This window comes from Scophthalmus maximus, chromosome 21, assembly GCF_022379125.1.
Source record: "Scophthalmus maximus strain ysfricsl-2021 chromosome 21, ASM2237912v1, whole genome shotgun sequence".
NCBI classification, from domain to species: Eukaryota; Metazoa; Chordata; class Actinopteri; order Pleuronectiformes; family Scophthalmidae; genus Scophthalmus; species Scophthalmus maximus.
Genome location: NC_061535.1, coordinates 10260293 through 10274100, shown reverse-complemented (window position 1 = coordinate 10274100; position 13808 = coordinate 10260293). Strand labels below are relative to the sequence as shown.

Genomic DNA, 13808 nt, shown 5'->3' with positions numbered 1-13808 from the left:
TCTCATTAAAGACAAATCTCAGTCAAGGTTAAATATGAATATAATGTTTTACTGCACAAGGGGTTAAAGCTATTTGAACAAATTATATTGATTATCTTGTTTTTCCTATGAAAGTGGTTGTATATTAGAGAAGAAGGGACATTCTGCTGCTGACTGGACAAAGTGTTCGAAGATACACAAACAAAAAAAATCCATGGACAATTTTTTTTTGGGGGGAAAAGAGAGCCAGTAGTAATTCATCATGTGTAGAAACCGTTTACTGACCTGTCCACAGGAAATGTACTTGAAACTGTAAAAATGTAAAACATCCAATTACTGTAAACTCCAACTAACAGAAGACGGTAGGCGCATATACATTGTTATCTTTAAACATACAGATGAAAAATATATATAAATGCATAATAGCTTATTTGGATTGTATCATAGGTCTTTTAATCTATAAATACAAAGTAGAAAAAAAAGGCTGTACAGGAGTTTCAGAACAGGGACTTTAGCAGTAGCATCCAGTCATATGATGACTAAGGACTACGGAATAATAATGTGGGCATCAACAGAGACTTGGTTCAGGACGTCCATCCATCTCTCCGTCCCAAAATCCTCCACGTGTCCCCCAGCTGGCTCTCAGCGTGGCGCTCTCGCTCGGCTTGGCGTTCATACACACAAACACACGAGCACATTCCATCAGCGTCTGGACAGGTCACCTCCTGTGAAGGGGAGAAACAGTGAGATTGATGGTGTCGTACATTCAGAGTTTGTTTTCTGTAATAACTTAACGGTACAAAAATAAAAACACAACTCCACTGCTGGATAAAAGACAGACCAGGTGCCTGTACAACTGCGTCTCCACCAGGAACTTTCCCCAGGAACCTTTGCAGGAACGATAGGGTCTAGATTAAATTCTAGGGAAATCTTTTTGCCTCCCAGAAAGTCCCTGTTTGCGATGTGTAGTACTTTACGAAAGTACAGGAATCTGTGGGGCGGGGCTTGCAGCGCGGAACGTGGCCTGATTGGTCGAGTACTCCAGCATTTTCTTTCAGCCGTAAAATCTGTTTCCTCAATTTAAGTCTAACTTTTCTGGTGTTTTGAATGGGCTTTGTTACTAGTGCTTGTCTCTGAATCTCCTCCATGTTTACCGTTGTTGTAGTGTTAATGCGATTACTGTAGCGTCAACTTTGTTGTGTAGTCTTCTGCATTATCATCACCTGGTGGACTGGAGCCCGAAAAATGGTCTGCAGGAACCTTTGAGTTCCTTGAAAAAGAGTGCCTGGGACTAAAAGTTCCAGGATGTTTTACTCAAAACACAACTCAAATATATCAATCTTCGTCCCATACAAACAGACTTGTTTTATTGTATTTATATAAATACTAGAGATTCCATGTTTGAACTGTATGGAAGAGAAAAAAAAAATCCATCTTCTTAAATCTACTACAAACATATAGCACACTACCTAAAATGCACTTATGATATAACAAGTCTGCAAAATGTAAAAAAACAAGAAGCCAACAGATGTTGATGAATATATCAATGTGAGTCATCTCCAGGCTTGTGTCTGCAGGAAGAGTGTGTGTGTGTGTGTGGAAGGCCAAGAAGCATCAGTTGAGAAATGAGAAAACATGTCATAGTGGCAGCTAATATGTGTGAGTGTGGTTGAGAGCACACAGCCACATGCTATTCCAGATTGATCGCTGTAACAATCTAATCCGTCAGACGTGATGTCCGGAGACGCGTCGCAACGCAAGGGGAATATGAGCCGGAGGGGGGGGGGGGAATCCTGTGTCGTATGTGGCCACATCCAATTAACTAACGCAATCGGCCATGTTGAAGAATGGATTAGCGCATAATTGCTTCAGAGGTGGGAACCTCCGATTGAATTATTCAGTGGGCAAAGGCAAACGCATGTTTAGATTAGAGTGTACATGGTCGTGTGTGAATGTGTGTGAATGTATGTGACAGTCTAGCATTAATGGAAAAAACGAATTACGGTAGGAGAGAAGATTCTCAAAAATGATCAAATTTAAGAATGCAATCAAATCAACACATCTGGAACTGATGAAGGGTGGCTACGTCTTTAACAGGCCTAAGGGTGATGCCTAACAGAAAAGTTTGTAACTAACACAGAGCGATCTTTTTAAACACACAATCACGATCAGATTTTTCCCATGCTTTAATGCGTCGGTCAGTGATGGTGCTGGTTATGTATATGTGTCAAGACCTCATAACATACGTACAAGTGAGGTTGTACCAACCTGAGTGAAAAGCTCTCTGCTTGTTCCTTCCGACACCTCCTTTTGAAGGTTGTAGACAGTAGATTTGTCATTTTACCATGTGAAGTGAGTTCACAGATACTTTGAGAAATATCTGACTGTTCAGAGGGTTAGGGGTAAGGGTCTATCCCTTGAGACCATACACCACTCAGGAAAATGTTTACTGGCATTATAAATCAAGTGAGAAGGAGAGTTATTTTCTCATAGACTTCTATAGAAACTGACCTCTTTTTGCAACAAGTGGAGTCGCCCTCTGCTGGGCAATCTAGAAAATTCAGGTTTTAGGTCCACATGATATAATTTTGTAAATCAGCACAGCCATCCAGTAGGCAGTCAGTCTGTTGGTTTGTGAATATACCGTGCTTCCATTTACAGTGAGTGTAAACATCATAAAATGTCTTGATTCACACACAGTTCATATTAAAAATATAAAATCGTCAGGCCGCCCAACCATAGCTAGAACCATGTAAAATCCTACTGCCTCATGTACCTGCCTGTGCCTTTTCCGTGGGTTTCCACACCGTTGACACTACACGACAAACAGCACACGAACGCGACCGACGGGAACACAGCCCCTTTAAACACCTGCTGCGAGCTGGGTATGATTTCATGGTTGATTTGACACAGGGTCACTTTTAGTTCTTTAAAGATGGAGAAGTGCTAAGAGCAAAAAAACTTGTCCAGCTCAAACTCGCCAGTGTGACACTTTTCAAGGTGAAGCCCACAATGTACAGTACATGAATTTATGACTCTGTTCTTCTGACATATTAATGAAAAGGTTTGATTTAACAATGATTTTACATGACGACTTTTCATAGTCTAGTTCAAATTCAAGTATTGTTATTTAATCAATACATATACACTATTAAAAAAGCTACAGAATAAGTATTAAATAAAAACAATATTTGAGTCAGTGAAAACAAATTATAGGTAAAAGTTTTGTTCTAGTGCCTTTAATCTCTTGCGATTTTCACAAGCTTCACTGCATATTGAGAACTTGTTTAATATTATTTCAGCTTCAGCGACCTCAGTTCTACAATAAGCACTTGGCCAGTCATGTATTACCAGAGCCAATCATGTTTTTATTCTTTAATAATGTCGCAGATATTTCAAAATAAAAGCACTCTTGCAGCTGTTGATTTATGTGATTTAGTGTCTTATATATTTTTAGTAAAATGCAATAACCCTCACTTTCTTTTATTTCTTCATCCAACCTCCTGACTTCTGGGGATTTGAACACAATCACAGTTTTCACCTGCCTGTCTGCTGGGAGCCTGTGAGTAAACGTGTGTCATCTGCGAACACATTTTTGCATTTATCTAAATGCTTGGCTCTCACACTGACATGATAGATGAACAAGCAAATCCGTCTGGCCTCATTCATTACTCCTCACCTTGACAGCTGGTGCACTCGCAGCTGTGTATGACGGGCAGGACGACGGGCTCGCTCTCGCCGTTCGCACAGCGCAGGCTGAGGAAGCGCACCGGGGTGTCGGGATCCAAGCGGTAGCTACAGCACTCGCACACCGACTGCAGATATGGCTCCTGTGTGGAGAGAGGGAGGAAGGAGGAGGAGAAGAGGGGGATGAAGTTACTGGAGATGAGGCGAGAGCAGCAACAAGCAGGAGAGGAGGTGAAAAGAGAGCCAGAGGAATAAGGTTGAGGAAACCAATGAGGAGATTGGAACATGATGAGGAGAAGGTGAAAATAAGAGCAGGAGGAGGCTATGAGACAAAATCTGAAAAGCAAGACAAGACGAGACAGTATGAACTGAATTGAGGACAATAAGAAACTCAATGCAAAAATGGGGAGAATTAACAGTCACTTCAGTTACGTTAAAATGTACAAATTTCCTGTGGTGCACCTGGAAATATGAAATCAGACAGAAGATTAAACCTTTTGCTCACAGTCAAGAACCCAAAGGTAATCATCATCCAACCCTTTTTGCAATTTAAGCCTCTTTCAGCTCATTGTTTAGATTATGTGACGAGCAAATTCAGCTCCCATCTCCCTTGTGTCTTTTAAGGAACAAGCTCAAATGAACATATCGTACACTGGCAGACACAAGCTGCAAACGGCAACATAGAGGATTATCACCTTACAAAGGCGATGTGGTGACTAACGTCTGCTCTATTACACCTCCAGTAAACACACAGCAACACTGGCTATGTCCAATATTCATTCCTCTTCTGGGCTTTGGTTTGGTCTCCACCAGTTGCACCAGCATGTCTGGTTCCTCAGCTGCTAGATTATCTTCACCAGCTAGTTTCTAAATTCGATATAATCATAGAGCGCTAACATTGCTGCTTTGTGTTGAGCAGTTTGCTTGCGAGGGATGCTAAAAGAATCTAAAATGGCTAAATACAACAATACAAAAACACATTTGGGAATTAAGAGTCTTTTTTTTTTTACTCAAACACTCAGTCTTGGTGCTTTGCATGACAAAAGGCAGCTAGGTGATAGAAACTGTGCTCATGTATTCAAGCGAAAACCCAAAGAGGAAGGAGACTAAAGAAAGTACGATGCATGAAAGCAAAGAATGATAGATAGATGAGGCGAGAGGAGGGAGGGCGTCTGAAAACCCAAACACCTCCAACTCCTCTGAAAAATAGCCGCTATAAGTGCTTCACACACTTTGAAGTACACAGTGTGTGTGTGTGTGTGTGTGTGTGTGCCTTAGTACTTCAGCTGTTGGTGAGAAGAGCCTTGTGACTCCTGTGAATGCCTTCCTGCTTCTTTCAGTCCTGCTGATCAGTGAAAAAAAGGAACTTCTCTGCGCTGCCTAGTCACTGGTTACCGTCCCGCAGTTGCCACAGTAACCGTGTGGTAATGACACATTTGGCTGAGCTGATGTTTATTTTTTTATACTACACTCCCATGAGTGACTCTATTTTTACAGTGCAGATGTATGGATGCCAGAGAACAACAAAGTCAACATGGTGATGAGGTGATAAAAAATTAAAAAAAAGGCAACGAGCGACGGCAGGAAAAGAAGACATGAGGAGGGGAAATAAAAAAAAAAACAGAATCACTAACAGACTCGGCACGTGACGCCTTCACAAGACTCCGATCCAAATCTATATTTAGATCACTGGAGACTCAACTGATGAATTATGTATTGCCGTTTACCTGTCTTCACGTCATGCGTGTGAACACTAAAGGACAAGAATACAGGTTACCTGTGATTACAGCTGTTAACAGAACATCACATTCAGAGACTGGTAACTATTATCCTGCACGTGTATCTGAGGTCGGTGTTTATCCAGGGAGGTGTGAGATAACGACAACTGTGACCAGCTGCATGGGCCGATGTAACTCGTTTGTTTTTTGCTAAAACACACTTCACACTGGCGTTAGCTCGCGCTTCAGGAGAAAAACTGATTGCTGTTAAAGCAACAATCGTGATTATTATTTTGGTGAACGCTTGTTCACGATAGTTGGTTGCTTTGCGAGGACGTAAAAGGAACAGAATGTTTTATTTGGTTCTAACGGACATGCCGATTTAAATGAATATTGGTTGTACACCATATGATTAAACACTTAACTGTGCAGCCCTGATGGGCAGTTTGCAAGCCATTACAACAAACCGCTTTCTTTTTTTTACCAATTCATTTAAGTCCACTTTGCTGCCTGTATTGATCTCCATTGTGCAACCAGTTGTCACTCATGTTCATGTCAATACCGGTCAGTGTTGCCACAAGATGTTGGGAAAGTAATATCTTCTACATGTGTGTGTGTGTGTGTCTCTTCTCCGTACCTCCAGGATGACGTCAGTCCTGGACAGACAGCGTCCCCTGCAGAAGCTGACCTCCACGTTATCAAGCCGACAGTCCCCCTTGGTGATGTTCCTGACCTGCATGAAGCGACGACACTCCGGCAGGGGCTCGCCTGAAGGGAAAACAGAGGGCAGGGAGGAGGAAGAGGGGGTAAAATTAGATGGAGGGGCACGAAGCAGAGAGAGAATGTAGAGGGCGAGGAAAAGGTGAATGTGACAAACCAGAGGCAATTTTTCTTTCTATTTGCATGACAAAAGAGGTGGGGGGAAAAAAAGGACAAAGGAGGAGGCACAAGCCAAAGAGTTCCTTCCAGAGAGCACGGTGACTTTGTCGTGCCCCCTCGCACCATGTGACATTTCCTCCACTGGGAGAAAGATTAAAGCCCCAAATGTAGGTTAAGTAATGTCATCTCTCACTAATTGGGCACAGTGGCAATTCGTTTTTAGCCCTCTATTAAAATAAACTATAGAATATTCAAATCCAATGAAGTGGAACAACAGCCACAGAATGAAAATGTTGCTTTTGTTTAGTTTTTTTATCACATATTTGTGATTAAGTCATTTATCTGTTTTACCCTTTCTGATACATAAGAACGCTCTAAGGTTGATTTATTCGTTTATTGATCTGTTCAGGGAATTGAAGCTAATGGCTTCTTTTATTTAGCACTTCTTTAATGAACGAATCCTTGTTAAGACTCTAAATATACTTTATTGTCAATCTGTGGTTTTCTACATTCAGCATATTGCACTAACCTGGAAACTGCTTTCTGCAGACTGGACAGCAGCTGCCTGGTTCCTCCACCTTGACCTCACCCTGAGAGAGAAACGTAAAGAAAGGGACGACATGATTTCTCTTTTTAATATCATTTTAAAAAACGAGACCTGAGTAATTCAACAAGCAAATTTCCTGCACCACCTGTCATCACATACCTCATACTGAGGTCATGTGATGACAACTGAGCTTCAACCACTGACCAAAACAGTTAGATGTGGTTGATAGTGTTGGAAAAAAAATTGTATAATCGGCCTTGAGTTAAGATATTTTTTCAGGATCAGCTGCAGCATCGACTTTGTTATAAACAATCAGATTGTCCCAGTCCTAACCAGAGAGCACTGTTGGTTTTCATTCAGGCCAGTTTGGGACTAACTTAGATATGGGACACTGAGGATCATTAGGACCGTGGTTGAGATCCAGCTAAGACAAAGTAGGAGGAGGAGAAGTAGAACTATATACAGTATATCCTGGTGCCAGTCTTCTGACAGAACAAGTGACTGTGTGAGCAGACAACGACAAATGGATGGAGGGCGAGGATGTGAATATCAGACAGGCTTGCTGCAACAAAGAGACGCAAATCAAACAAATGGTCGTAAATGAGATGCAAGTAGTGAGACATGGAAAACAAAAATAGCCCCAAAAAAGGCAGAGTGATGTCAAGAGAAATGCAGGATGTCCCGGGTGGGACATGCAGGATGCACCCACCCACCCGCCCGCCCGCCCGCCCGCCCACACACACACACACACACACACACACACACACACACACACACACACACACACACACACACACACACACACACACACACACACACACACACACACACACACACACACACACACACACACACACACACACACACACACACACACACACACACACACCCTAACTATTAACCCTGAGGACTGTTCCTTCCACTCTGCACTGCCGCCAGTCTTCCCTCAGGGATGGAGCAGCCCACTCACTTAACAGCTGGGAGGTCCCAAAGAGGACCCAGTCAAGCCCTTTCAGTTAAAAGGCTCTGTGTGTGTGTGTGTGTGTGTGTGTGTGTGTGTGTGTGTGTGTGTGTGTGTGTGTGTGTGTGTGTGTGTGTGTGTGTGTGTGTGTGTGTGTGTGTGTGTGATGTGGCGGCAGGACTGGTGTGAAATGTGGATGCTAGTTATTTCATGAAAAGGACACTTGGCATTTTAAGTAAAGGTTAGTCACTAGACTAGGAAATCAGAAGCCTATTAATGTGGAGTCTGTGTTTGAGAGGAAAGACATCCGGCTAATTCTTTATCACTGCATATGATAATCAAAGCTTCAATACATCATCTCATAGCAGAGCAGTGGAGGCCATTTTTTGAGATTTCAAATTTTTAATCAGCAATGCCATTAACTGTAAGCAGAGTCATAAATAACGCAGACAGCGATTCTCAGCCACAGCACTGTGCATTTAATTACCTTTTCCCTTCCTGCCAAGGATAAAGACTGATTTCACTAAGGCGTGACTTAGCAGCTTTGGGGATTTGAGCGCACAAGCACAAGCAGCTGCGCAAGTCACTGGTGCAAAGTGATAAAAAGCTGTGTACACACCACAGGTGGAACACTTGGTAGACGGTCTTACTTTGTGGAGCTCACTGTGCAATTAACCTCTCCCTTCAGTTCTGATGTCAGCAGAATTTATTTTTACCCTGGCCTTTATACAGCGCCAGTGTGCTAAAGATATAAAGTCAGCTTACTGTGTCAAGGCTGAGACAGTGGACTTTTTTCTACTGTGACTTGCTCCACTTCGTCGCCACGGAGAACGGAGTCTTTTTTCTAAATTAAGACTTTTTTATGAAGTTAGTTCACCCAAATTTAACAAGACACACTTTGTAACTCACCTCTTGGGGAATCGAGCCATGCAACTAGTTTTGCTTTTTGTTTACTCAGGTATTTAGAGAAAAAAAAATCCACACAAAATATGAATAAATTCTTGTCCTAGAGATAGAAATATATGTAAACAACCATTGAAAGCAAACTGAGCATACCATGAACACAATAATAACTGCTAAACATCAATAAGTTAGCTTGTTAGTGGGCTGATGTGAGCACTGTTGTGAGACTGATGTGAGCATGGCTGCACCGTCTTCTCAAACTTTGCTCTACTAGTTTTTAGCCATACAGTTTATTTTGGTTTTATTTTTTCCCAAGGTTGGTACATCTCTACCCTACAGCCCGTGATGTTTATAGCTTTCATTACTACAGAAACACTCTCTGGACAGTGTGTTCTGTGGGTTGCGTAGAGAAACAGGGACATTCGGTTTCTGGAAGTAGTTTGTTGCTTTTCACTTTCCTTCATTTTCTTTTTCCCCACGCTGTGAGCGTCACACAGGAATTTACATTAACCGTGATGGAGATGTTGATGAGAAAACCAACATGGTTAATAAATGATGAATAGTGAAATGTGGTGAAGACTTGCAGCCAGGGAACAATTTAGAGATTAAGAGAAACGTATTGCAAAAGGACATTTGGGAGAAAACATATTCATTATGTCAATTCTTAAAAAAAACAAACAACGATGGCCACTTCAGCAGGATGCTACAAAATTTCTATTTCACCACCGTCATATCTTGATCCAGTCTATTTCTTTCTGACACTGGAGTGGATATAATCTGTATTTTTGTGCAGTAGCAAAAGTTCCACCTGTGTCAAAGACTACAACAATGAATCCATATTTTATGGGAAGTTTATTTTGTCCTCATCTGCCTGTAGTTGTACAAAGTGCATCTATAATTGACTGCTCACCGTTTCCTGTAAGATCACCCATATGGGTATGACTAAGTGTCTGAGTGACGAAAGTTTTTTTTGGGGGGGGTTATTAAATATAAACACCACATGGTGCCATACATTTTGCAGAACACCTTTCACCTTTGTCAAAGAGCGGATATACAGCATTGGAATTAAACGCGGTTGTGTCTCAGGAGTCGGTGTGTTTCGCGGGAGGTAGAAGGACATCGTAAAGGAGAAAGTGCAGGCTTGTGGGAGGATCGGACAGTCGGGTATTGATCTACTTCAGCCGGCGACTTGCAGAGAACATCCCACACACTCTTGAGGGAGAAGAGCGTTTTCTCTCTCGCTCGCTCAGAGTAATTGAGATGTTTGTGACCGCCAGAGATGCAGTATGAACTATAATACCCCGGGGAGGCAGTGGCAGCTGAATGGACTGATGAGCTCGTCTGGGTCTAGATTCTCTATATGAGAATCTGTCCGTGTGTTTGATTGTAAAATGAGCGATAGTTGTTATTATTATTCATATGTTCCAACTCTTGTAACTGACATCATCTGCTAGACAAGGCACAGATGGAGACAATGCTTTTCCATAATCCAGGAAAATACCTTGACTTTTTTCAGGATGGATTAAGGATGAGTAAAAAAGTGATTTTCCAGAAAAATGACAACATCATGACATATATCACAATCGGCAGGATAAAACGCCATGTTCTGTGAATGTATCTAGAATATCCTCCACCCCATAGTGACTCTGAATATCGGGCCTAGGACAAACTATATTTTTTGCCTCCCCTAGAAGGTGCTACTCAATATCACACTAGCATGCTGACAAACACGTACGCAGATTATAAGCTATCAGATTCATACATACAGAATTTGAGTACATGAACAGACAAATGTTCATTTCGTATATGTTCTTGTGTTAGTTGAGTGTGTCTCACCTCGTCACAGAGGAGTGGAGGACACCTCAGCTGGCAGTGTTTCTTCCCATTCAGACAGCGGCAGGACGTGCAGCCTTCCTCCCACTCGGATCCTGCCTGGCTCACACACACACGAACGCACACAGTATATTTATATTCACTTCCCCGACTCTAGAAATACAGGTACTGTGATAATGACTCAACAGCCCATCACTCTTTTCTCTTCGTGCAAATTCACATTACTGTCTCCGACAGAGTAGGTTTGATAAAGTAAAACTGGTCAAAGCTCGGGATCGGTCTCTTTCTTGCTTTGGCTGCACTGTCGTGCGTTACTTAGATCATGGAAGCAAATTAGTATGCAGTAATTACAACAACCACATAATACAGTCTACATTACTGTACATATTATGTGTGCCTGTGCTTACGTCCGAGCAAAAGCAGCCCACCGTGGAGGGCCCTTGTCGCTCACACTGTACCATTTGACATAATAATCATGAGGTGGTTGATTGGAAAATCATGGAGGATCTTTATGTGAACATTAGTCATCACCAACTGACAGACAGAAAAGGAAACAGAGAGGAAGGGTGGACAGAGTGACTGAGGGGCAGGGGTTGACAAAGGGGAGAAAGAGAGAGGGAGGGAGGAAAGAGCAACGGATAAAGGGGATAAAGAGACTGAACAGAAATTCTAGAAAAGAAAGGTAAGTGATTAATTTAAGCTATGACAGGGGAAAGAAAGAAACAAAAGGAGCAAATGAAAGAGTGAGAGAAAGTCCTGAAGTAGGGGGATCGAGAGGGATCTGACCTCTTGTCAGTGTATGATTAATTCTCATAATCCTATAATATCCCCAGCTTCATAAATAATTCCTGGCAGGCTTGCCCAGCCGCGGTCAGAGTGCCGGCTTTCCACGACACTTCCTACATAATTGATGAGGCCGAGGGCTCGCGAGGCATTGTGGTGTAATGTGGCCCAGAGGGCATGTCACTCATCTTCTAATAGGCCCTTCTTTACGAGTAAATAACACAATGCGAGTGAATGGGAGTGAATAAAAAACACCACATTAATGGTGAGGTTCAGACACGCCACAATGAGGCAGGCGCGATGGGTACAAGCTGCCAAGTTAGCAGGGCAGCAGATGCCTGTTTACTTGGTTGTCAGCCAAAATGTGTGTGCGTGCGTGCGTGTGTGTGTTTTGTGTGTACCTCTCTCAGGATGCCCTGGTCATGGCAGGGGCAGAGGGCTGGGATGACACACATACCCTCCGTGTTTCGATAGAGCCCCTCGTGACACACGCAGCCCTCAGCGTGACTGCAGTTGACAGGGAAGGAGGAGTAAATGTCCTGGCAGCTCCTCTCACACAGCAGGACCTCCTCTGACACGCTCCTCCTCCACTGCTCCCCATCAGGACAGGCTGCAGGGGAGGAGGTGGAGGAGAGAGATGAGTTAAAAAAAAAAAAAAAAAAAAGTGCCAGTGCAGGAAGGAGAAAATACAAAGTAGAGGGGAAATGAGACAATATGATAGGACGGAGAAGGGAAATTGGGAAAAAAAAAAGGTCCGAATTTAGGGATTAATTTGTGGGGGAAAGGCTGTAGTGGGAACAAATGGGGGTGTGGACAGAAAATTAGAGAAAAATAATGTATAGTATTAATCATTGTGACACTTCAAATTCTTTTTTTCTAAAGTTTTTTTCCATTACTTACTTCCTACATTTCCAAAATCAGCAGGTGAAAATATGGAGTGAAACAAAGTTGAACGAATATGATTAATGTAGGGAAATAATGGTATTAGTTTGCTTTCCATATTGTTGTTAATGACTGATAAAAAAGTATCTTTTTCTCGCCCCCTGAAGGCGACCATGCAAGAAAAGGTTTGAGAACGCATAGTGTAAATTAAAAACAAGTACTGAGGGCAGGGAGTTCCTCTCCCTATATTTAAATATTATTATCAATGATGATCAAAAAAAAACATGGCCCATCTCTGCTCTTATCTCTCACCACAGTCAGGGGCCGTGCAGGTCTTGGTGCGCTCCTGGGGGCCTTCACATGGGGCCCCTGCGTACTCGCTGGGCTGCAGGACGCTTCTGGTGGAGCTCTGTCGTCCCGAACCACAGCTGGCTGAGCACGGACTCCACTCCGACCAGCTGGACCACACACAGTCAACTGGAGGGGGGAGAAGAGAGGAGGGCAAAAGAATATAAACCAGCACTGTTCAGGTCAGTGTCATCTAGTTACACTTATCACTTTTGGCTGATAGAAGTCAGAACTCTTCTATGCGCCTCATAGTCATCTTTCTTTTGCCATCTTCAGGCGGTGGAAAGCAAGTATTTCAGTGTTATTTTAATACTTTCCCAAGAAAGTAGTGCCTAAATAGTACAAAACTCGTGTACACTCTACTTGATATATACAGAGATTGTTTCCTCAGGGCTTTTCCGTTGGTGCACATGCAGATTTAAATTTCCTCTGCAGAGAAGCAAACTCTCAGCCTAGCAGGAAAATCCACCAAGGTTGAAGAGCATCTCGCTTTTTAAAAGGAAATGGAAGACGGCGCTAATGTTACACACACGTGATTAATTAAGACAAAGAAAACCTTTAAAACCAAGCGCCTGCTGCTGCAACCTTTTCTTCCATTGTCAAACTAGCAAAAGTGGATTGGGACCCGCCCTAAAATGCCAAGAGCTTATTTTGGGACGCATAGACTCCGAGAGCCCTTTCAACAATGTTTAACAGGAGCTATGAGGACAGGACAATAATCAAATGGTGACAGATAAAACACCCAGGTCAAAGCATTCAGATATTTACTTGTTTCTTTCTCTTATGAGGATGTGAGCGGTTGAATTTCATGACACTCGTACTCGTGTTACCATGTGTGTTTACGAAAAAAAAAAAAACACCTTTTTGCAGGACGTGATTGATTTGACTCACGCCGAGATATTTGAGCCAACTGTTGCAGCAGCTGTTACTTACTATAGATCAGGTCCACATGTCTGTCACTGTTCTGACAATTCAGCCAAAGATTATTGTAGCTGGAGCTTTCATCGCTAAAAGGGTGAGGCCCCTATATGAAGTGAAAGAAATGCAGCTGTGACAGAGCATCACTCACCATCACAGCTCTCTGAAGTACAGTTGAACGCTCCACCTTGGCACACACTGGAGAAAGAAAAGATCTGAGTAAGTGAAGTAGGATGATAGCAAAATAATGAGCTTATTATATTACTGAACAACGACATGCTACAGCAGTCACCTCATGTGATAGTATCGATACGCTGAGGAAGATGAAATGACTTACGACATGTCTGCAGCATTGCAGACTATCTGTTAC

General features: G+C 42.6%; 1 protein-coding gene across 1 annotated transcript in view; it reads right to left on the bottom strand.

Annotated features, from left to right (window-relative positions):
* Nucleotides 1–28: 28 nt before the first annotated feature.
* Nucleotides 29–13808, bottom strand: part of sspo (SCO-spondin) — a 52828-nt gene continuing 39048 nt past the window's right edge. Inside the window, exons 103-110 of the mRNA XM_047329981.1 lie at nt 13590–13636; nt 12485–12649; nt 11692–11900; nt 10511–10606; nt 6793–6853; nt 6022–6152; nt 3659–3809; nt 29–704 (exon numbers count right to left, since the gene is read on the bottom strand). Of these exons, the coding sequence (XP_047185937.1) occupies nt 682–704; nt 3659–3809; nt 6022–6152; nt 6793–6853; nt 10511–10606; nt 11692–11900; nt 12485–12649; nt 13590–13636 (883 nt within the window). The 3' untranslated portion in view covers nt 29–681. The remainder of the gene's footprint in view (nt 705–3658; nt 3810–6021; nt 6153–6792; nt 6854–10510; nt 10607–11691; nt 11901–12484; nt 12650–13589; nt 13637–13808) is intronic.